This window comes from Pieris napi, chromosome 1 (assembly GCF_905475465.1).
Source record: "Pieris napi chromosome 1, ilPieNapi1.2, whole genome shotgun sequence".
Taxonomy (NCBI): domain Eukaryota; kingdom Metazoa; phylum Arthropoda; class Insecta; order Lepidoptera; family Pieridae; genus Pieris; species Pieris napi.
In genome coordinates, this window is record NC_062234.1 from 4,936,555 (window position 1) to 4,962,920 (window position 26,366).

At 33.6% G+C, this 26,366-nt stretch overlaps 1 protein-coding gene and 1 long non-coding RNA gene across 3 annotated transcripts; one reads left to right on the forward strand and one right to left on the reverse strand.

The window, feature by feature from the left end:
• Positions 1-1,954: 1,954 nt before the first annotated feature.
• On the forward strand, positions 1,955-26,225 carry LOC125049823. The gene is made up of 4 exons (XM_047649289.1): positions 1,955-2,135; positions 11,172-11,300; positions 12,039-12,219; positions 25,093-26,225. The coding sequence occupies exons 2-4, from the start codon at positions 11,205-11,207 to the stop codon at positions 25,416-25,418; spliced, it is 603 nt and encodes a 200-aa protein (XP_047505245.1). The 5' UTR covers positions 1,955-2,135; positions 11,172-11,204; the 3' UTR covers positions 25,419-26,225.
• Positions 19,880-23,313, reverse strand: LOC125049849. Of its 2 annotated transcripts, XR_007117064.1 has the most exons (4): positions 22,587-23,313; positions 22,324-22,475; positions 22,072-22,130; positions 19,880-21,982 (listed from the first exon to the last, which is right to left on the reverse strand). It is a non-coding gene; the product is annotated as an uncharacterized LOC125049849 (long non-coding RNA). The 2 variants fall into 2 exon arrangements; XR_007117063.1 differs by having other exon boundaries at positions 19,880-22,130.
• Positions 26,226-26,366: the final 141 nt, after the last annotated feature.

The window sequence follows — 26,366 nt, forward strand, 5'->3', positions numbered from 1 at the left end:
GTATTCTAAGTTCAAATATATTAAGTTTAGATTATTAAGAACATTTATGTTGTATTAAAAAATAACTCCATGTTTTATAATTTATAGAAGTTTTGACCGCAGGATTTTGTAACGCGCAGTGATCCAAATTAAAGTGATTGCTCCGTGTTGTAAGCCTTGACACTTTTCTTTCAATGATCACAGAACTCTATCTGCCCCATTCCCCATAATGGTATTTGAGATCCAAAAGCAGCAATGCTGCATGCAGTTATTTAAATAAACAAAATTTTTGTTAGAATATTTAATCTGTTCTAGCCAATCATATGTAAGCAAAATTTGAATTTTTTTTTTCAATTTACACCACACGGCGTAAAAAAGTAAAAAGTTTTAAATGATAAAAGTTGGCAAATATTGACATTCCTATTCTTAGAACCGGGTGTGATCATAAAAATGGGATAATCGATTTTATATAAAGTAGGATCGCCAGATGCGATAGCTTAAGTAGGAGATAAAAATTGTTTTATGTCGATCTTATTGCTGGCAAGTAAGATTTGTAAAATGACAAATTACGATAATGATAGATAATCTAGATATAGGAGCGTCACAGATTAAGCGCACGCCTTTGCAATTCCTGTCTCTGATTTAAATAACTTAAAAGGGGAATATTTTTTACATAAAAATTAATCTCAACTTTATCTGTACCCGTTAAATATTCTCTAAGGGAGCGTTCAAGTATTACGTAACGCAATTTTTGGAGATTATTGCCGGGAACCATGAACTCGCCGTAACGTTTTTCAGTACACAAGTCTAATAAAACGTTTCGTGACCACCTAGTGACTCTTTAGTTACTATTATGTGGTGTAAGTAGAAAATAATATTAACAGTTACGCGTCATTCAATCCCCGCCCCGCATTGTAACGTTTTACAAAAGGACCCCCCCCCTCTCCCCCAAAATTCGTTACGTAATACTGGAACGCTCCCTAAGGTATTCAGACAGATATTTCTATTTTTAATTAATGTTAAATTTTCAATGGTAATATCAATGGGAATGAGGAATAGTATGGGAAATCCTATTAAACATCTCGATTAGACAAATTTTATTAATGGAACAACGCAACATAATCAGTCACATATATATTTATCAATGATCAACCTCAACAGGGAGTTTTTAATTTTTTAGTCCATAAAAGGTATCTTGTGACGCAATAAAATTAATAAACTCACCATTCGATGATGTTCAGTCAGACTGATTTAGATGTAAAATAAAATGAAATGTAAATATGTAAGTAAGACTAGTTTTTTGAATAAATTTTTGATTTTGTATTTTGAGTTTTCTTTTTTCAGGTAACCTAATTTCAATTTAGTACATTTTTTATTGAAGTTCTACTTCTTTAGGCGCGTCATGAAAAATTGATGAGAGTGAGCGCGCGCACCGTAACACAAAATTAACAGAATGAAGTTGCCCACGGAGATTTCAAGAAACTTTATTGACTATATTATGACTCCTTTTCCAGTCTTTGATTATTTAATTGTAATTAATTATTTGCATGCAATCAAAAACTATTTTTAATAATGCCAAAGCAGTATAACTTCTTACGCGCATACATAAGTACACGCACCCTTTTTTAAATTTCGCTCAATTTTTAAACGAAGATTTCTATTATATCTATTTTATAAAATCACTCACTTACTAATTTCCTAAATTAATAAATTGTTGTTTAATACAAAAAATAAGAAATGCAATTGTTTAGTTTCTTACATTGTAATTTTTAAAAATAAGATAAAACTTATTAAAATTAACCACATATATTTCGAAAGAGATATGCATAATAATTTTATTCAACGTTTAGCAAACAGTTTTAGTGAAACATACACAATTTAAGGCAGTACATTTTTTAGAAAGACAGTAATCCTCTAGTAACTTTCTCGCCAATCTCGTCATTCGCGGCAACAGTTGGCGCCTGGCAGAATGTAAAGTCAAAGCAAAACGTTAAGTGTGGGTCTGACAGGCCCGCGTTGCGCACGCGTGTTGCGTGCAGTTTGTTTATTCCGTGGTCCCATCATTTGACAATTTGTTCTTGAGGGTGCAACTACTGTTTGTGATATACAGCATACGTCGGCTTCAAACGAGCCGGCTTGGATTGCGAATATTCATTGTGAGTTCGTATTTTTATATTTTTCTGTGCGGAAATAACTGTATTTAATTTTGTTTTTGAGTACATATATGATAATTAAGTAAACAGATTAAATAATTACGAAACTAAACCATGGGAAATATGCTTATTTTTTGTGTGCGAGACAATAATACAATTATTATTGTCGTTTAAAAAAAACAATTGAAGATTAATTAACCTGCGAACCAATACAAATATACAATTAGAGCACAATCACTGACTCGTTATATCGTAGCGCCGTGAATTAATTAACTTATACATACTATTTATAATAAAAATATCACAATTTTGAATAAGTCTGAATATGAAATTTGATTAATTATCGTTAGTGAATTTCCGAAGTTTTGCGATTTGTATTTGCTGTGAAATTATTAAATAACGGCCCGTTCCAGTTTTGCAAGGCTGAAAGTTTTTTTTTAATTATTTTGGAAAGAAATATGTTACTCAAGGATAATGTAGCAATCAATGAATTGAATGGTGGAAACTTAGTTTTTAAGTTATATGTATATACATAAAAACAAACGTTATAATACAGTATCTCTAACATATGTTTGGTAAAATGTATTTATTCCTAGGAGAAATATAAACAGGCTGAATATTGCTACATTGAACAAAGACTTGAGAAATAAACGTTTACGATGATGAAGGGCCCTCAAAGCTCTCGAGGAGTGATGAAGGCGAGTCTCTAGAACACTCAAGGGCTGCATTTAGCCTTGTACTAATACTTAACTAGTTATTAATATCGGACAGATTTGCTGAACAGGCATATCTAGTTGCCCTTCTTTCGAAATGTTTTCTATTAGGTGTTAAATTTGATTTGGTATACTTCATATAGGACTGTTATTCGATTCTAATAAAGGCTATTACGGCACGAATGACCGACTTATAGTCAGTACGTAGTTTAAAGGGGAATCTCGACATTGCGATCAATATTGTATTGCGTGTCCTATTATTATTTGCAAAGGATGTCCTCAACAGTTTTTAAACGAGTTTAATATATTTTTGTAGTAGACCACTTAGTATTATTACTTATGTTTGTGGTAACTGTGGTTCAGATTAACGCGCTACGCTTCAGTAATTCTTGAGGACAGATAGAAGTTGACAAAAACTTAATAGCTAATTTTTTACTTGACTGCAAGCAAGGTATTTCATTTTTCACTTAAATATATATATTTTTTAACTGTTCTTATAAAATTTACAGCCCGTTATTCAGAATAAATGTTTTCCTATACTATATTTGGGCAATTAATTAGACTTTCATCTAAACGCGTCGCTCTACATTGCTGCGTCGTGTTTCACGATACACGCTTAATTATTTAATTGCTCGGGTTTTTATATTGCTAAGCTTATATCCTGAGTGAGCAGTGTTGGCCTAGTGGCTTCAGCGTGCGACTCTCATCGCTGAGGTCGTAGGTTCGATCGCCGGTTGTGCACCAATGGACTTTCTTTCTATGTGCGCATTTAACGGTGAAGGAAAACATCGTGAGGTAACCATAGGAGGCTTGCCTTAGACCCAAAAAACAACGGCGTGCGTCAGGCATAGAAGGCTGATCACCTGAGAAATCTGAGGCCCAGACCTAAAAAGGTTGTTGCGCCATTGATTTATTTTAAGCTTATCCTATTGAGGTCGATTGTCTAATCTAATCTCAGTAAAATTATATAATTGAATATATTCGCAAATAAAATCGCTGTATAATTTTTATCTACTATTTTCTAAAAGGTTTTTATGATATCTACGCTAATCGTAGAACGAGTTACACAATATTTTTTGCAAACAAAACACTGCATTCTCCTTTTGTCATCACTTAACGCTATGTAGTTATTGCTACAGATGTAGGAAATTTGTTACTTTAGAGTTTAGTTGCTTAGTAACACATTTCATACTATTCGGCAAAAAACTAAGTTAAGGTAAATAAGAATAAACAGTGATGACTCAATATTCTAATCTTTTGTGCTCATATATTCTATATAAACTCTTTTCTTTCTACTCTATCTGTGCTTGTGATGACGTATGTTAAATGAATGTGGCTGTTTGAACAAGGCATGTATGCAATGTTGCTCATTAGCACACAATAGATGAAAACCGCTGAGAACCCGGTGGTAAATGTTAGGATACGCTTTCTCACGGCTGTCAAATTGTAAGGTTTTTGCAGGATTAGCAAAAGAGGTCACGAATAGTCAGTAAGAAAATAAATTTATCTAACTATAGAAATTAAATCGAACACTCGTCTACAAATTCTAAATGCTATGTTATCCATTAACCCGAAAATGTGCCTTTACTATGTATGGTGGACTTAGCTACCCCACTAAGACGTACATTAAGTTTTACGTAATTTGCTTTAACTATTATATAACTGATATAGATTTTACTAAACTTTATTTATAATATATGAGACATGAAGTATCTAATCTTGGTATAATAAAATAATATACATTGAAATAAATAACTAAACTTAACATAAACTAAAATATATCATTAAAAGGAGTCCCTTTAGACAAGGTTCCGAATACACTGGCAGTGTTCCCCCTTTGAATTGCTAGACTATTGCTATTCTTTTTATTATATAACTTATAATATATGTGTGGAAGAAATAAAGCGTGACATTGCGTCTGTAATTAACAATGGGATTGTTACTGTATTTGAGAAGCCCATATACTTACTATTCACTGCATATTAATTTGGTAGCCACTCGATTTTCGTGACGTAAATTTCATGATTGTTTAATATTTATAAGTAATTTGAATAGCGACAAAGTAACGATTTACTTCTAATTTTTTGTGCTACTTTAAAACATTAAGGTTTTATAACTAAGCCGTTTGTGCAATTAATTAGGCACATCTCAGTTTAATAAGTTAACTATTTAAAATACAATAGATATTAAAGACGATTTATAAATCGAGATTATAAATTAAAGGTAAAATGGTAGCTATAGGCTATTAACAGCTTAAATTTACGTCTCGTGATTCTTCTAATAAGGATATCCTCGTTTCCATGAAGATTGCAGCTTTTCGCAAGTATCTCATTAGTTCATTACCACTTGAATTGTGGGTACAAACGATTTTTGGCTATTTGATAACGAACTGTTTAGAGGACACCGTGAGCCATTTCTGCCAAAACCCTCCATCTTTTAGTCGATACCAACTCCGGGGAAATAAATACAGATAACACAACTTTTTCTACAGCTGTGATACTTTTTGACATTCAACACCTTTTGTCTTCAGTCACCGTGGCCACGCACGCTGTAAAGCACGCGAAACGTCGGTCAAATTTAAAATTATGTAAAATAATTGTAAATTTATAATAAAACATAACTTCAAAGCCGTTAAAAAAGTGTTTTTCTATGTCTAAAAGTTATGTCAATAAAAGACAATACAACGAACTGTTTGATATTGAACTTAATCAAATTGCGATTATGACTTTAAACCTAAGCTAACTAATGTTATTTGTCGACAACGACTAGAAACTCCAAAATAGAGATTAATTATGTAACACGATAAATAAATTAAAAAAAAGCACGTGCTTCAATGCATTAGTAAGCACGTAATGTACTATGTTTTGAACATCGTAGTATATCCATTAGCCACTCCTAAGTTTTCAATAATTATGCTTTTAAATAGACGATGCATTGGTATGGTTGCGCAGGCGGCGCACCCGTCTGCATAATCCAACACTTTGTATGGAACCACTTCCGGCATCGATTTAGCGATACGGATGCGTATTCGTATTACTGATGCACTCAATACTACGGTATTTCAATCATTATTTGTAGTATGTCGTCAGGTTTAAATCTTATATATCTTGAACACAGAGGTTTAGACATTTATTTACCAAGACAATTTGAACTCGTAAGAATTCGGTATTATTATTATCTTTTTATGTACTTTGCTTTTACTTGTGAATTCAATAGTTACACAAATAAGGTGTTTTATTCTAAGTATTGTAAAGTTATTCCATATTTCGTGTAAATGAGGTACCTACATCACAAAGAGGGTACTGTATAATATAAGTATACATTGAAGGTATTGTATGTAAAATTCGCGTTAATCGGACTATTGGTATTATGATCAATATCACTTATATTTTTCCTTGGGAATACGTTTATCGTAGTCAATAACGTATTTGTACATTTTGAGTATACAGTGTTGACCTCATTTCGCAACGCACGGGGTCCCACCTGCCCCCACGTTCAACTTACTTGGGGTGTTCGGGGTTGATGAACTTAATATTGATACCATCATACACACATAAAGAGGGCAAAATGTACTGGAAATTTCTATAAAAATAGTATCTACTTATGATTTAATCAATCTAAATTTAATGCCTAGAAACGTCACGACTAAGCCGATGATTTTTATCGAAAAACAAAGATTTTATTTGTAAGCTTGCTATCATTGTAATTAATATGTATTATGAAGGTTTTACCGTTTATGTCTAGTGTTAGATCAAGCAAGAAACGTTCCCGTAGCCGTCTTACATCTTATCTAAAGTGTCGTAACTTAACAAACAATCGTTATCTATCCAAAGTTTAACGTGCGATATGTAAAATATGTAGGAGTGTACTACTTATACAGTGCGTATACTGGTTAACATCATCAATTTATTATCATTGGTAAATTGTATAGTATCTTTTTAATCATAGTGGTCCGTGAAATTGTCTATACCTACCCAAGTACTACGAAACTTTATGCCCGACAAAATAACGACTGAATGACAAAGAAGGAAGCAAGGCTACTTCTAAAAGTCGAAGGAGAAGGCTTACACTTCTTATTATTTAGCATCCATATCTACATTTAACTTTACTGAATGGTAGGTTAGTAATAAGCTCATAAAAAAAGGATTTTATTTTAAGTTTAACGGAAATAAAATTCTTGTCCTTGTCATACCTGGGCGTATTTGTATAAAGGTGATAAAATAGTTTATACTATTTTTTTAAGCATAAGCTATAAAATTGGTATGTGTTTAATTTCTTAACGAAATAATATTAAAAATAATATAATTTAATTGTATGTGTTATTTGTTGCCATTTTGTTAAAAAGTGTCAAGTTTAATATTATTTAATAAATGCAGTTACAAATTAAACTAAACGTTTCGAACCCGCGTCTTTCGGTATGTAAAAGTTTAGAGCGTATTCTGTAGTCTAAATTTGTTTTAAGTAAATTGGGCTGTTTTAATATTCTTTTAGCCGTTTGACTTTATACATCATGCACTGTGGACATTTGGCTCAAATGTGGAGCTTTAATACTAAGTTGAAAGCTTTTCGTAATTCACAAACATCTAAGCTGTCCTATTTCTCCAGTCAGTCAAAATATGCTTGTGAATGAAGTTAGAAAATATTTGCTTTTTGCTAATGTAGAACACGAGAAAATAGGAACTTTCAATCTCTTAATAACATAGATCTTGTGGCTTTGGTACAAAAAATGAAGGAATATATTTGAGAATTTAATAATAGTGTAGAAGAAGATAACTTCTAAACAAAGCTTAAAATAACAAGTTCATAAAGTTTATGATAGGATTTTGTTCAATGAATCATCGATAAATACGTCAATATTCGATTGTAATATTTTTGTGGGACCTTGGCCGAAAGATAAGTGCCAGAAACACTTCTCTAGTCGTTAACATATCGTAAATCTGATATCGTCGCCTCGTAAATTTAATTCTATATCAAATAGTTGAGCTTCAAATAAAAATAATAGTGAACTATTTATTTCCTTTGAGGCTGGTCGGATTAAATTCAATGCCGCAGCCGTCAGATCCTAAACATAAACACGTATCAGAAGCACAGTCATCGTTTGAATGCATAAATAAAATTATAAATATTGTATGGATTTTCTATTCTCGCAATAAAGGTCAGAGTTACATCTCAAGTCGATATATGCAGCTAAATTTAAATTCCATTGTACTTCAGGAACTAAAGGGACCTTCCCTTACATGACATTACATGACATATGGTTAATATGACTGACTATTAGGCGTTAACAGTAACAGAAATTTAGTAACGATTTGAATAACTTCACAATATCCAGTCCGAAGAAGAAAGATCTTCCACTGATTTCTTTGAGTCAAACTGATGACAATGAGTTACACTATTCTTTAGAAACCTTTTTACACGCTTTATATTCACTTGTATGTATGTATGTATGTATGTATGTATATAACCGACTCCTTGGAACTCGATTTTGACCCACTTTTAACGGACAGATTTAATTCAAACTTTGCGCACCTGTCAAAGATAGATGACAATGCAATAATCCGAAAAAAATAAAATAAAAAAAAAAGTAACTAAAAAATAAATAATAGTTTAAAAAAACTAGAACACACGCTTTTAAAGCACATCAAACTATATTATTATAGCTAATATGGCACAGATATTTTTCGTCTATCGAGCGCCCCACGCTTTTTCACAATAATACCAGTATTTTTTGTTCATTACCATTTTCAGCCTAAATTAGGAATAATTTTTCACTTTTTAGTTTGATGTGCTTTAAAAGCGTGTGTTCTAGTTTTTTTAAACTATTATTTATTATTTAGTTATTATCACAAAATCTTTTATTAGACATATATGGGTAAGTTTATTCGCTTGTTTTTCTCATACTACGTTCTCTAACATGTATTCACTCGCGATTATGTAATTGAAAAGAAAATGGCTTGATAAACAGACTTCCACATTGACTTTAAAATATGACATGACTTTGTACAACAGTTTTCTAAAATCTTTAATAGCTTTTCCTATAACAGAAACCGAGGTGCAATACGTGAAACCCTCTCGCGACTAAAAATTCGTGAGCGGACTGCTAATCGTTCATTATCCTTGAATCGTATGTCATTCGACGCACCCAATGCAATGCTCTTTGTCTGTACTTTGACTGGATAGTTCAAAGTCGAGTTTATTAACAATTTTAAATATAAAATGCCCAAGATCTTCTAAGAGAGTAATTGGAGACATGCCAATAAAATGTATGTTTTGGTAATCACGAATAAACAGCTAGGCACTATATATTAATCTGCTTTATTAATTTTTATTAATACATAATGCAAAAAGCGCTTTATGTGTACCTATTGGATTTAGATTTCTTTTTCAGTGATGGTTTATGAGCAAAGTGGTAAACAGATGCGAAAATTAATTGCCCTAACGTGCCTCAAGCTGTCAAGACTGAACCTTTCAATGAGCGCTAACTATTTCACCAATTTCACTTTCAAGTTTTTAAAGTTAACTAGTAAATTAACTTTAAAAACTTGAAAGAAACAATCACTAAAATACTGCACTGCAATTTCGTAACAGGTGCGGTCTGTAGTGCAGACATAACGATCCATGGATGATTTAACTTATTAGCATTCAATGAGTTAACTGAATTATTGGACGCTACACAATTGCACCTCTACTGCGGAAAGCTTTAGATTATTTTAGCTCATGATTGGCCAATTGTGCTTATTCTAATATAACAATGTTTACTGTTGCGTCAAAATACATTTTTAAATTAGTTGTTAATCAGTCGTGTGTAAAAACAATTTACGTGTGGGTTATGCCTGGAAGAAACTGCTCTTGGAAGTAAGACCGCCCTTTTACATCCATAGTAGTTTATATTTTTACTTGTTTCTATGGAAATTATAGTGTTTATTATTATTATCAATATCCTTACACTTGTATGAATAGATAAATTTAAATATTTTCCACCGTTTTGGTGGATAAGGCTGATTTTAGCCTAACACGGAGGCGTATATAAAGAGTTTGCAGTTACTTTAACTGTTAAGTAATTGAAAGTATCAAAATAAAGATGATGTCTTTCATTTAGACGCTGTAAAAGTTCTTTCAATGTCTTTCACTTGTTTATTCTTCATTAAATTAGTCCGATTCACTTAGACTTTGTCTTTATATACACCTTAGCTAATCTACCATTAAATTCACTGACTGCGGCTGTAATAACATTTGCCTAAAGTAACTCAATATTAGAATAAAAAAGTCAAGTCAATTTAAAATAGTCAAAGACCGGAGTAATCTAACATTAGTTAAGTTACAAATATATATATTTATTTTTGTTAATAGTTAAAAGCGTAAACAAAATGTAAACAATCATCGCACACTTGAAGCTAATATGAGCTCTTTAGTTTTTACCACACTTATAAATTGTAATTTAACATTCTCGTTTCGTCCAATAATATAAGTGTCACATAGATTTATGAACTCTTCAATAACTCAAGTAATTTTTTTGTTAATCTAGCGTCGCAACCCCAGTCCCCTAATGTTATCTTAGTTATAAACTCATGTTTTAAACAATGTTTTAACAAAAAAAGGGTTTCATTTAACACATATTTGAACATATCCATACGATAACCTCCACCGAACTTAATCCGGACGAAACTTAAACTTTTACTACATGTGAACAATGTTAAATCAACAAATAAGAGCGTGCTTTAGGCCTTAATATACATTCATCATAATTAACTATCGACTTCCAGTTATGTATTGTATAACATTGTTATGTCTTGTGTTACCTGAACACACCCGATCGCCTTATCGAGGTCAATAGAAATTTAACACCATCTATGAAAGATTAATAACGGAAAACAACCTTCCTTATTTCGATGAATCACTAAACTGTGGAGCTAACCGGATCAGCTTCAAGTGTTTTTAATAGTACTGAATTTTTAAATAATGTGGGTTTTCTAATGCTGCTTAGCAACTGCCGCACTAAAAATTAATCTCGGTCTTCAGTCTCCTTGCAAAGGTTACTCAATACGTCGGTAGCAAATTGTAAAACGTATTATTGCAATGTTTTGTAGCGTTTCTTTAGTACCTTGTTGTGTCTGTTTGAAGCTAATTACTGCTTAGGCTTTAGCTAATCTAGCTTGGATTGTCTGGAACTGCTCTCAGCGGAAAGACTATTATTAACATTTGTGTTTGTGATGCAAATAAATATTTTAGTATCCGCTAGTCGAAATCGATAGTAATATAGTTTGCATGTAACATTTTTATGAGTCATACTCGTACCTCCGCCCTTCAAGTATGTATGCTATTTCAGTGTCGCTAAGAATCAATAGTGGAGTGCGATGGGATGCAAGGGTCTACAGCATGGCTTCTGCGCGCCCTCCTATTCGCTGCGTTGGCGGTGGCGGGCGCTGACGTCATCTTTCGAGTTCCAACTGTCGTGGTAGGTACCTATGCAAGTAGTAAGAAACATTGTGAACATTTTTAAAAGTAACCCAGTATTCTAACGATATATAATCGTCAACCACTATAAAAAAGAGATAAGGAAAAAATAAGAAATTTATTCGTAATCATTTTATTTATTAATACTAATAACTAATTAAACAAGCAAGTTATTGTTAGAAAGTTATTGTTTTCGTGAAAGTAAGGGTTCATTTTATTTTTCTTTTGTATTATTTTTGATTAAGGTTGGCGATTCTATTTTTTTATTTTGTCTTATAAGATTCGGTTATGCACTTCTGGCACTTTACCCATCATATTTCTTTTTTTAGATTTCCTTACTAGGGTAACCTGGAAAAGATCGCTTGTTAGCGATATAGTCGTCCGTTGCATCCCTTATAATTTTTATGTATTATAATAATAATTTATTGCAAGAAAATTGTACAAAAATGTTAAGGTGGTACAATCGCAAATTCGCGTATTCTGCCACACACAATGACGCGCAAATTTGTGTTAAGGAATTTTACATTTTACATTATAAGTCAAAGTCAATTCTTATATTACCTGTATAGTACATATTATACTTCACAAAATTCACATCAACTACAGTATATATGTTTTTCTATAAATTTAACGAAGTGCAAATAAATAAAACTAAACTTTTATACAGTATTAAAATTATATTCTTGTACCCTTCAGCTTCTCACTAAGTTACTATCGGTGAAATATTTTATTACGCCAGGTACACCCCATATCAGTGCAGAAGCGTGTGGGTATAGAGTCCGGCAATGACAGTAAGGCAAACGACACCGAAGCGTGGGCGGAAAGCGAAGTGGAAGTGACTTATGAGGAGTACTTCGTAGAACATGACGTCTCTACAGCTGACGCACGCGCCGCTGCCATCGCCCTACGGCTGGAAGATAGTATGTATAGCTCAAGGAATTTGATACGTTTAACAATAATTAAGATTCATTTATTTCTTGAACCACTTACAAAATATACACAAGGATTTTTCAAGGACCTCTTAAGGCCTCCTCCTATTGGCTCCATCTCTCTCTGTCTTGAGCATTATGCTCCCAATCTTCTCCACCAACTTCCTTAAGCTCGTCACGAGACTGTGCAAGAGGGCGACCTCTCTTTCTTTTTCATGGTGGCCCTTCCCACTTTGTTTCCCTCTTTGACCATCTACTATTGTTCATGGTATGGCCACCCATTTTCATTTAAATTTTCTGCAATGGGATAGTGCATGAATAACTTTTGTTTTATTTCTTATTTCTGTACTTCTGATCTTGTCTTTGAGTTTTAAATTGAGTTCACTACGTATACTCCAATTATAAAGAATTAAAATATGATTGATAATAATAAATTTGGGACCTTCACTTCTGACAAACGTATTTACAGATGTAGTTTAACACAATTACTAAGTAAAACGACTTATCGACTGATCGCTTATTATGTAGTACTTACGTAATTGATCATAACAAATATATAGTATAAACATTTTAATATCAAAAGATTCGGTTTTGTAATTCATCTATTTAAAAGGAAACATAGTGATGACTCAGTGAATAAATTGAGCGTTTTTAATTGGCGTTAAAAGCGAATTTTAATTAAAGCTTGGTATCACTCATTCGCCAGTAGTTCTCGTAGTATAAGTACTATCAAATGTTCCTTGATTTTAAAGCAATTGCTCGACTTCCACAACACAAAACGATAAATATAATTATTTATTTTCTCCCATATAACATTTACAACAAACAATAAGATTACAGTTAAGAAGGTATTGGGAGACTGGTTTCCAAACTAGGAAAGAACCTGTGATATGGATATCCAGGCTTCCATTCCACAGCAAAGTCATACTGAGTGGTAACAAAAAGTACATACATATATGGGTAGGCAAAAAAATTTAACGTTTTAAATAAGGAAATAAAAACAAAACAAAAAAGTCAACTAGTTAGAAGTTGAAAGTAGAAATAAAGTTGTATGGGTGTATGGGAGGGTGTGTGTATGAGTGTGTGTGATAGTGGGAGAGTGTATGTATGCGTGTGTGAGTGAGTGTTAGGCACACGCCTGAGATCATATGTGAAAATTATTTTATTACGTCTAGCAGATTTTCCGTTTGGTCATAGTTCAAAGTAAGTGAAAATTTATGAACTATTTGCTTTCAAAAATTTTTTCTCTATTCTCTATTATGAGTTAAAACATTGATATGTACAGGCATACTTCTACTGAATAGATGAGTAGGGATTGTGTAGTATCACAATTAGCTGCATTAGGTATGTGCAATAGCGAGCTGTCTAATTGTCTTAATTCGTGGTGACAATGCGCACGCCAACAACAATTATGTCATCTATGTATCACGTAAAAACGTATCAGTACATTTATTTAGCAAACAATCATTTTTGAAGTGAAACTTCTTTATCGGGGTTGGAAAAAAATTTTGTGTATCATTTTTTCGTTACGCGTCACATTTTTCGGTTACGCGTCACATTTGACCGTTACGTGCGTCTTTTTCTTGTCCCTACCAGGGTTAATTCAAAGAGATGCTAAACCATTAATAACGATAACAATGATACTAAAAATTCTATTACAATTTACGAAATTCTGTAATAATCTTAGTGGTAATAAGGTAAAATGAAATAATTGTATTATTTGTATTCAAGTCTGTGATATTAAAAGCCTTTTGTTAAACTTTATCTAATTTAACTTTATTTAACCAATTTCTGTAAAGTTGCATAGGGATAATTTTTCGAAAAATAAGGTCATAAAGAAGTTTCACTTCTAACGTGTGTACACTAGTACACGCACATTTTTATTTTATATGGAACAGGGAGCAAAGGGGCAGCTGTGTTGTTAAGTGTGCCCATGGACACTGCCAGAAGGCGAAAGTGCATTGCCGACATATTAATTGTGATTGTTTAGACAGGTATTATCCATACATACATAAAAAGGAATGAATGAATTAGTTTAAAATCTGGGGAAAATGTAATCTCATTCCATTTCACGCGGCTTGTCATATATTTCGATTACAACAATATATTCAACGCATTTGATTAATAATAGTATCTTTGTTTGTTAGTTGAAATAGTTAGTCTTCAGTAAGTCTTTTGTAAAGTACTCGACATAAAGTAACGCACGTTAATCGTGTATGTGTTTATGAAATGGAAAAATGTATTTGAAAAAGTAACTTCAAATGTTATTTTCTTATTTGGAAAATGAAAATGAATTTTTATGTAGCGTGACACCTTTGTATTCGAACTCAACCCCGCGTCCTAGTTCAAAGCAATAAAATTAATGAGGGCAGTGGTGTAAGCGAAATTTATTAGATTAGAGTAACCCCTTTATAATCTATATTATTAATTAAACTATTCATTTTCTTTCAATTGACAATTTGAAAATCTAAAAAATATTCTTGCTGTTAAATTCTAGAGTTGGCTCCAATATAAATGGCGTTTATACAAATAAATGAAAAAGCTTTTATTACACAAAAAAATTAAAATATTAATTAATATAGCAATGTAATAACAATAATCGATTTATTTATTTGCGCTTTATTACCTTATGCATACATTTAAAAAAAAATATAAAAAAGCAGGTTAGATACATAAGTTATAAACTTATAAGGCAACGGGCGGCCTTATCGCTAACAAGCGATTTCTTCCAGGCAACCCTAATATGGAACAATAAAAAAGATACACCTACAGAGGGTAAACTACAAGACGTGCATAAATAATTAACAAAAAAAGAACTCATCAAAATATATAGATTTATTAATTATATATCTTCTATCGTTGACCACAATTGCTGAAAAGCACTCGAAACGTCAAGTTATTTAAATAATGTGATAATTATTTTTTATGAAGTGTATGAAGTCGATTGCAGCTGTCTCATGAAATTAGCGCACATAATTTCATATTCACAACGTGAATATAAATAAATAATCGATTTTATAAAAAGAAAAGATATTTTTAATGTTTCTTTAGGAACATTATGGTCAGGTTGCTTTCTGACATAGGCCTCTCTTTCATGTGACGTTTTTATTTTCTCTGTTTTCGTCAGACCGTCGAATGTATTTGACGCCCCCTGGATAAAAAATTAATTAATATACACATTATATTCTTTAGGATGACTTATTGACAAGAACAAAATATTTAATAGTCATTATTTCAGAAAGTTGTTTCATTGATTTCGACCTACTTCTGTTACCAGAAACAATTCATACATGAAGTTGAAAACATGGTCCTTGCTTTAAGGAGACCTTGCTTTAACCCCTAATCCTTAGATTCGATTGGATACAGTAATTTAGAGGTTCTTTATAGTCTTTATCTAAATAGAGGTGCAGTCTAAAATGTCCGCACAACTATGTACTGGGTTGTATCGAAAATCATAAGGTTTCACTTCCAATTATGGCCTGCAAGGTCGCTAAGGGCGTGTCTTGTATCCGTCACTAGTTGACAATGGTGTGTGTCGATTCTATGGTAGTAATTTAATTTTTAAAAACTGTATTTTCATACAAATTATAGACTGTATCTGTTTTATTGTAGAGAGTATACAATGGCATATACATATAATCAAGAATGTTTTGGTTCCTCCGCGAGCGTTTCGAATATAACCAGTCATAAAACCTAAAGAGGCATAAGCAATTACACAAGCAAAAAGAGAATTAACTAATAAGGGCGTCATCAATTAGATTCTGTTTTTTTGATAATTTTTATTTCAGCCTTCTGTCTGACAAATATCCTCGTTATTTGGACTCCAGACGTGTAGCTCTCCTCACCGTACGAAAGAGCGTTATTAGATGCGTACATAGACAGAAAGTTGGTAGAGCGGGGGTTCGAACCCACGACCTCAGGCATTAGAGTAGCACGCTGAAGACACACTGTTCTTAGAGATCAGAGAATTACAAGAAAAATAGCTATAAAGTAGAACAGGATGTACGAGAAAAATTATTCACATTTATCTACGTACAAATTATAACGCAAATTTTCTAAATCTGAAGTGGTAGCACTAATTGCCAGTTAAAAATATTCATTTTATAAAAGACCTTCATAATATCTCGGCCATGACCGTTACAATTTAATTACTGTTTTTGAATTTATAATTTAATGAGACAAGGGAAGGAATTATAATTATTTTAAATTACTTGTAGACAATGGAACTTTCTTTGTTATTCGCGGTAGTGATTTAAATAAAATTGGGATACAAAAAATTTATATTTCATTTATGATAGTGTTGCTTATGCTTGCACACTACTTCGCAGAACATGATATCTAGTAACTTGTCTGAAACACTAACTACCCTAACATTAATTATAAATAATTAAATAAATATAAAAAATGAATAATATATAATAATTGAAACTTTATTATTATATATTATTATTACGAAGAAAACAAAATTCAATTTTAAATCTCGATCTTTCACCACGTTTTCATATACATAATGAAATTTTGTATTTTTAACCTCAAACATTCACAGAAAAGTAAGTACTTTTATGGTTTTTGTATGTGTAACTGTGCTGTAAGTGTATGACGTCACCCCCAACCATTTCAACCCCTCAGTTGTTCTCGACTTCAATCGCCTACATGATCCTAACCTACATCAGCTTTATATTAAAAATATATTTAGTAAGTATTCCTGTAATGATTATAGAATATATAAGTAATTTGCCTGCCATATCTAATATATTAAAAATGAAAATGTTTTCAACGTCAAACTTGCAACAACTTTTAAATATGCTTTACAGACTACTGTCCTCGTTTATCATTAAAAAAAATATAAATTCAAGTTTAAATTCGCTAGTCCTACTCGTTTAAAAAAGAAATATTAATTAAACGAGTAGGACTAGCAAAAACCGAATATAAGTTTCATGAAGTGTTTCATTTTCTAGTAAATCCTCATCTTTTAAATTAAATTAGGGAATTCGTTTATAGCTTTATTTTATCGTAAATTCCCACTATACGAAGGCTATAGAAAAAGAATGAAAATGGTTAATGGTATGTAATCATATCTGAAGTTGATAGTAGTTCCAACAATTGCATTGACTGTTCACGTATTGTGACGCGACCTTGTCCTAAGTCTGAATTACAGTGGTGAAGGCACGCGTGATGCATCATATCTAATCACAGAGTATTATATGACTTCTCATTTTATTATCTTTTATGTAACGTCAGCATAAAATGTTTGATCAAGATATAATTTCACATATTACATAAAACAATATAATAATATTGATATAATAATATATAAAATAATATACATTGAAATAAATAACTAAACCTAACATACACTAAAATATATCATTAAAAGGAGTCCCTTTAGGCAAGGTTCCGAAGATACTGGCAGCGTTCCCCCTTTGAATTGCTAGACTAATTCTTTGTCCGAGGTAGCTGCCAGATCTTCGGTCTCCTGTGATGTCGACTAACCTTTTTGAAATATCTTTAAAAAGCCTTAAAGCGCTAGGACCCCACGGACCAAGGGTCTCGACACCGAATGGGACAAAATCTTATTCTGAGCCCAGACCCCTGTATTTGCATGCTTTATTTTTTTCAGCCGCTTCACAAGCCGCACCAGCTCTGTAGTTGGTTTCATGTAGATGGGAAATAATTATAACTGTTATTTTGAGTTATTACAAATTGTTTTGTTTACATACCAGTATCTGTTATTATCGAAATCTTAATAGAAGATGAGGCATATACTAATTGAAGTTATCTTAGTTTAGTATGAACAGCGTATTCTTTTTTTGATTATAATTAAGTTCCGTTTTACCTTCTCCATGATCAAATAAAATTAAAACGTTCAGTGAATGTGCCAAGTTTGTAGAGTGCGCTAAACGTCGACTCTTGTTAGTGTTGCCAGCTTTCTCGTAGAGACCTTGGCGAGCTCGGCCACTCGCGGGTTCTCCCAGTAATTGCACTATTTTTGTGGCCCTTGTTTTAAACCGCAACTGTTTAAAGTGTTCTTCACATCTCCACGTTTTAGAATAAAACTTCGTCTGTCAGAAATACGTTTCATTGTTATTCGTGTTTTGAAATTTGCATTAGCTGGTTTATTGTGCGTCTCGCCAATTCTAAGAATTAAAAAAAATAGAACAGCGTGATGCTGTCACGCCTCACTGAGACCTTATCGTCGTAGTTCAAGATCAAATGAATATTCATAAAAAGTGTTGATGGTCACAATCTTATTACATTTTTAGGTAGACACTCAAATTTTAGAAGAGTACAAGTAGCTAATGCTGCAAAATTGGCATTTGTTAATTCACTTCTTAGATAGATATTGAAAATTAAAAATGTTACATTAATTTTATTACAAATCGTATTTAAAATTATTTAAAGCTGTAAGGAACATCTTTACACATGTAAAACACACACCATATACGTAACGAATTTTAGAAAATTTGTGCCTACAAGAACTGTGTTTAAACAATTATAGTTATATGTTCAACAAATAGATGTCGCCTGTGGTTCCTTGAATCGCGGTATGTTTAAATTATTATAGTTTTATGTTGAACCAATAGATGTCGCCTGTGGTTCCTTGAATCGCGGTATCGTTATGATTCAAAAATAGTATAAGTATCTCAATTGTTTTTGTATTAAATTGTCTCAGCCTTGGGATTGGTGTTTTATTTGTACATGGTCATTCGTAGCCGGATACATCAGTGAGTGGAAACCCTAGTGTATAAAAAGTGTAAAAAAGTGATTGTGGTGTGTGTAAGTGTAAAGGTGACTAAAACTGTAAGTACTTTAAAACTTTGCCTAACAAATTGGAAGTCTAATAACGCAAGTAAAATAACTTAGAAAAATTAAGGCAAAAGTGGTTAACCACGGGGAATCCATGCCCGATTTTGCCTAAGTCGAAATTATTAGGTACACCAAACACTTAGAAAAATTTGCGATTTGGAACTTGGAAATTTTACAAGTGTAACTTAGAAAAATCACAATGGAATCACTTGTAAGAGTACAGAAAGATATTAACAAAACATTAAAAAGGGCTTATACAAATTTTAAGAAAACACCAAAAGATAGAATTACAGGAAGTTATTTGGAAACCAGATTGGAACAATTAGAAAAACAATGGTCAACATTTGAAGAGACACACAATAAATTAATATGTAACTATGGTGAGGAAGATTATGATGAATCGGAGTACAGCTTGAAAGATGTATATGGAGAGACGGAAGATTTATATAGTGAATACAAAATTGATATAAAGGAAAAACTTACTAAATTTAAAAATAGCCCTATAGTTACGAGTGATGTAGTAAGCAACATTAACAGTGAAGTAAAATTACCTAGAATAACAATACCTACTTTTTCTGGCCACTATTCACAATGGATCACGTTTCGTGACCTGTTTAAGTCATTGATACACAGCAACAAATCGTTGCAAGCAGTCCAAAAGTTGCATTACCTAAAAAGTTACCTGACCGGTGAAGCCGAGCAGTTACTACGACATTTGCCGGTTACAAGTGAAAATTATGAACTATGTTGGAGTATGTTAGAACAACGTTTTAATAATAAGAAATTTATTACAAATAGTATTTTAAAAAGATTTTTTTCTCAAAAGAATATTGTTTCTGAATCTTCAAATGCTGTTAAAGAATTACTAGACACCACAAATGAATGTTTAAATGCATTGAAAAATATAGGAATAGTAACTGACAATTGGGATGTTATTGTTTTATATATTTTAAGTTCAAAATTAGATACTAAGTCTAGAGAGTTATGGGAAACTAAAATTTGTAATTTAACAGATGAATTGCCAACATTAAATCAGTTTTTTGAATTTTTAGAGCAAAGGTTTAGGTCACTTGAATTTTTAATAAACAAACCAGTCAAAAGCACTCAATCTCATCATGTAACTTTTAAGGAAAAATCAAATTGTGTCTTTTGTTCAGATAGTACGCATAAAATAGGAAATTGTAAGAAATTTGCTAAGGGTAACCTTAAAACACGTCGTGAGTTTGTTCAAAGTTCCGCCTTATGCTTCAACTGTTTAGGTGCTAATCATTCGGTTGAGAAGTGTCGTTTGCCCACCAGGTGTAAGATTTGCAAACGAAAACACCATTCACTTTTGCATTACAACGCTAGTGTATCAACAGATAATGTATCAGCTAACAACCAATCACCAGGAGATATCAATGTTGTTGCAACGGCAACAACATCGAGACCAGACGAGACCAACATTGAAAATATTACCACTTGTTTTACTAATACCAGAAAACAAGTTCTATTGGCAACAGCCCTCGTAAGGGCCAACAATAATTCTGGATCAAGTATGACACTGCGAGCCTTATTAGATCAGGGCTCACAGGCTTCATTTATTACGGAGTCTGCAGTCCAGTTGCTGGGGCTAAAGAAAATCAAAAGCAACAGTGTCATATCTGGAGTTGGAGGTGACGGCAATGCCCCACTTGATTCCAAATATGTAGTGCAGATTAATCTGCAATCAATTCAAGATGAATCATTTACTATTTGTGTAACAGCTCATGTTCTTAAAAAACTAACTTCATTCCTCCCTGTAAAGGAATTCGTTGTCCATCTGTGGCCAAATCTACCAAGGATGAAGTTAGCAGATCCAAATTTCAACAAACCAAGTCATATTGATATGTTGCTTGGTGCTGATGTCTATTGTCAAATCATAGCTGAGGGTCTAATGAGAGGACCACCAGGAACACCAATAGCTCAGAACACTAGGCTAGGTTGGATCTTATCTGGAAAAATTGAGAACGATCATCACGACCAACATGGTTTGGGTTGCGAAAACATATTAACAATGCACACTCAAATTAACAATGATGATTTTAACCTTAAACAATTTTGGGAACTTGAGTCTGATAACTTTAACCTTAAAAGAACTCACCTCACTCATGAAGAACAAAGATGTGAAGACATCTATAAAGAAACCACGAAGCGAGATCCATCAGGAAGTTATATCGTTAAACTCCCATTCAGAGATGTCGATCCGAGCTGCAAATATGGTAATTCACGTGAGATAGCAATTAAACGATTCTTAATGTTAGAAAAGCGTTTATTGAAATCACCAGATTTAAAGAAATCATATACAGATGTAATATCAGAGTATTTGAAGTTGGGACATATGGAGTTAGTACCTATAGAAGAAATTGACAAAAAAGAAACGGTTTACTTACCTCATCACGCGGTCGTTAGAGCTGATAAATCGACGACTAAACTCAGAGTTGTTTTCGATGCATCCTGTCGAGACCAGAACGGTGTATCACTGAATAGTGATTTGATGGTCGGACCGGCGCTACAGCCTGACTTACGTCACATTGTTTTAAGATGGAGGCTACATCCTATTTGTCGGGTTGCCGACATAATCAAAATGTACCGTCAAGTTAGGGTAACAAGAGAAGATGTAGACTATCAACGTTTAGTGTGGCGCACAGACACTACAGAAGATTTACAGCATCTTCGCCTTTTACGTGTCACTTTTGGCACTGCGTCTGCTCCTTACCTTGCAGTTCGAACTCTGCAGCAGATAGCACACGATGAAGGAGGAGAGTATCCCGTCGCATCTGAAAAAATCTTAAAGGATTTTTACATGGATGATTTGCTTACTGGGTGTGAATCAGTTTCAGAAGGAAAGCAATTATTTAACGATATTACCAACCTACTAAAGACAGGCGGCTTCGAACTCCAAAAGTGGTCAAGCAATGATGAAAATCTGTTAAAGGAAATAAATAAAGAAGGTTTAGACTTAGATATTAATGTAGAACTGAAATCAAATGAAATAGTTAAAATTTTAGGACTTACCTGGAACCGACGAAACGACGACTTCGAATACTCCGTGCAACTACCTCCAATCAGCATACCTGTAACAAAAAGAAAGGTTATATCGGATATTGCAAGGCTATACGACCCAATGGGATGGATAGCTCCAGCAATTGTGAAAGCAAAAATATTAATACAAAAATTGTGGCTTTCAGGCATCGGATGGGATCAAGAATTACCAAATAATTTACTTGATTATTGGATTACTTACCGTGAGGAACTCCTGGAACTTACCAAATTTCGACTCCCACGCTGGATAAGTACTAAAGCAGATGTCACACTGGAGCTCCATGGGTTTAGCGATGCTTCAAATGAAGCTTATGCTGCTGTAATTTATGTTCGGGTAGTTGATGGCTCTGGAAATGTTCATGTCCATCTGATAACGTCTAAAACAAGGGTAGCACCAATCAAACAAGTTAGTATTCCAAGGCTCGAACTGTGTGGAGCTGTTTTACTGGCTAAGTTGTTACAAGAAGTTGCAGAAGTTCTGCACGTACCAAAGGATAAACTTCACGCTTGGACTGATTCCACGGTTGTGCTAGCTTGGTTAAGTAGCCATCCCAGTCGATGGAAAACTTTCATTGCTAATCGTGTTTCGGAGATTTTAGACATTTTAGACGCAACTCAGTGGTCACATGTTTCATCTACCGACAATCCAGCAGATTGTGCCTCTCGGGGAGTGACACCATCAGCTTTAGTAAACATGGAAATGTGGAGAACTGGTTCCCCCTGGCTACAAAATAAAGTTATCAATTACGAAAGGAAACCCATACCAGACACTAATTTAGAAGAAAAAGGTGTGAAGGCATGCCATGTGGTGGATAGTAGTCAAAACATTTTTTGGACAAATTTTTCGACTTTAAGGAAATCATTAAGAGTATTTGCTTACTGTAGAAGGTTTATAAACAAATTAAAGCGACCTGAAGAGAGTTTTCCTATATGGTTAACTAATAAAGAACTAAATCAAGCATTACATATTATTATAAAAGCATGTCAGAATGAGTATTTTTTTCTGGAAATCAATGATTTAAGAAATAATAAACCAATTTATAAGAAAAGTAAACTTACCGTATTGACTCCTTTTCTGGATCGTGAAAGTATCATGCGAGTTGGTGGTCGTCTTGAAAGAGCTGACTTCAACATAGACAAAAAACATCCAGTGATTTTGCCGTCAAAATCACATCTTACCGACTTGATCATAGCGGACGCCCATGAAAAAACTTTGCATGGTGGGCCGCAATTAATGATAAACTATATTCGGTCCAAATACTGGATTTTAGATATTAAAACTCGTACAAAGTTATTCGTTCGAAATTGTGTTCGATGTGTACGATACGCTGCACAGGCAAGAGACCAACTTATGGGACAGTTACCTCCTTCACGTGTAACTCCAATTCGTCCTTTTCATCGAAGCGGCCTGGATTATGCGGGTCCTATTTTAATAAGAACATCCAAAGGTGAGCCATACAAAGGATACAAAGGATATGTATGTTTGTTTGTGTGTATGGCAACTAGAGCAGTACATTTGGAGGTTGCAAGCGACCTTACAGCGCAAGGATTTTTGGCCGCATTCAAGCGTTTCGTGGCCAGACGTGGGCATTGTGCTGACCTATACAGTGATAATGGTACAAATTTTGTAGGTGCCGCACGCGAACTCAAAACATTGTGGTCCCAAGAAAAGTCATCATTGGCAATAGAAATTGCTGAGAGTTTGGCAACAAATGGAACAACATGGCATTTTATTCCACCTCATGCTCCACATTTCGGTGGATTATGGGAGGCTGGAATAAAATCCACCAAACACCACCTAAAACGAGTGATAGGTACTCAGACATTGACCTTTGAAGAGATGAGCACTCTTCTGTACCAAATAAAAGCCTGTCTCAATTCCAGACCATTGTCACAATTAAGTGTGAACTCACAAGATCCTACACCTCTTACCCCAGGACATTTTCTTGTCGGCGAGCCATTGGTTTTGGTGCCGGACAGCAATTATGAAACCTCATCGGTTTCATCACTAAAGCGCTGGCAGCTAACGCAACAGTTGCTGCAGCATTTTTGGCGTAGGTGGTCAAATGAATATCTCACGCAGTTCATGCAACGTTACAAATGGGCACATCAAAAACCAGAACCGAATGTTGGTGATATTGTTTTAGTTCGAGAGGATAATCTTCCTCCAGCAAAATGGTTATTAGGTATTATAACGGATAAACATGCAGGTTCGGACAATATTACGAGGGTTGTTAGTCTTAAATGTAAGAATGTTATCGTTAAGCGTCCTATAACCAAATTATGTGTATTGCCTGTGACGAAGTAAGATATTTGGGTAAATCTGATGTTATCGTTTTTTATTTTATTTTTGTTGTTGTATAATATAATAGGTATGTTGTCACTTCTAGCTACTGTGAAAGGCTGGCACGAACTTTTTAAACTCTATTACAGTCCACTACGATTACTTGTTTACAGTTTATTCACGGTGGGCGGAAGTGATGTACATTCTGTCCATGGTGGGCGGTATGTTTAAACAATTATAGTTATATGTTCAACAAATAGATGTCGCCTGTGGTTCCTTGAATCGCGGTATGTTTAAATTATTATAGTTTTATGTTGAACCAATAGATGTCGCCTGTGGTTCCTTGAATCGCGGTATCGTTATGATTCAAAAATAGTATAAGTATCTCAATTGTTTTTGTATTAAATTGTCTCAGCCTGGGGATTGGTGTTTTATTTGTACAACTGAATAGACAATAAAAACTTTGCAACGTTTCAAGTGATGTGAATTCTAAATAAAATCACATTCTTATTCTCCGCGAGTCCTTTTGGATAACGGAAGTGGAGCAATAGAATGCACTGCGGGATGATGTTGATATCTGGTTGTCTAGGTTCTGGCATTAATATTAAACACACAGTTGTGAAATTGTTACCTTTGTTATGAAGTACGCGAATTAAAACAAAGCTTTTTACTAAATTCAAAGATACGACACACAATATTTGTCTTTACAGTCCCTGCTAGTCCAGAAGGCTGCGGACCGTGCAGTCGGCGTGAGGTGGAGTATTGCGAGACGCGAGTTGTAGCGGACCATTGCTGCTGCGAGCGACGTTACCTGCCTGAACCCTTTCCTTGGCTGCCACACACATGCTACATGGGCCCACACCGCTGTCGCCCTCTGGCGCACGATTGCGTTCGTTACGTACGTTTGCGGGACTGCTGCTGCTACCGTCACTTGGCCCAGCGGTGGAAGGCTATCTTGTCACGTTCCAGCCGGGTCGCGGTGGGTGGCGTATCGCTCTTATTGCTCTCTATGTTATTGTTTGTGGCGTACTTGTGACCCGCGCCCACGCACCCGCCGCCGCTGCCGCCCGCGCATGTCTGATCAGCTCCAATTTTATGCCCTTAATTTACACACATAAGAAGGGATTCTAGCGAAATCCAATTCACGACACAGGAATTAACGCATTTCTCTCAAACAGACGATATATATATCATGTGAATTTATCAACATTATTGATTATTGCATATTGAATAATATTCATCACGCATTTTTAATGTACAAATATTAAATAAACATTATTTGAAATACCTGCACGTAAATATTTAATATCAGAACATCCTAATGGTTACATGTGCACCCTTTTAAAAATATAAGTAGGTGTTATCGGCGCGTAAATGATTGTGGCGAGGTGGGGGACTAGCTCACGAAACAACAGAAAAAGACCCAAAAATGAATTACGCGTCGAAACTATACATTAAGAATTTACAGAATTAAGATTTTTTTTTACTTTATAATTAGTACATATAGAACGATTGTGATTCTGCTTTGTGACAGACGTACAAATACATGATATTTTTGTAATGCTATGAAATAGCGACACGTTAATTATATATTGGTTAATTTATTTATCCACTACATTATTGCTGCGTTTATTTTTTATTTGACAATTGAAACTTTAGTTTTAAGATTGGTTAAATTTTGTATTGTTACGAAACCCAAAGGTAGTTTTAAGTGATTTACTGTAAATAATTTAAAGAGTTATTTTAGTAGAAGTCTTCTAATACCAAATCAGTATTGTATGATGTAGTGTAGCTTGCACAATTCATAGAACATGTATCAGCAAATTAAATTTAGATGATTTTACGAATTTTAATATTTGTATCGATAAATATATTATAAGAGAAATTGCAAGCTTTTTAAATGCACAATTTGTTTTATCCCAGTCAAATGAAAATAAAATACATAAAACACGTAATTATTATTGTAATTGTATTAAATGTAAAA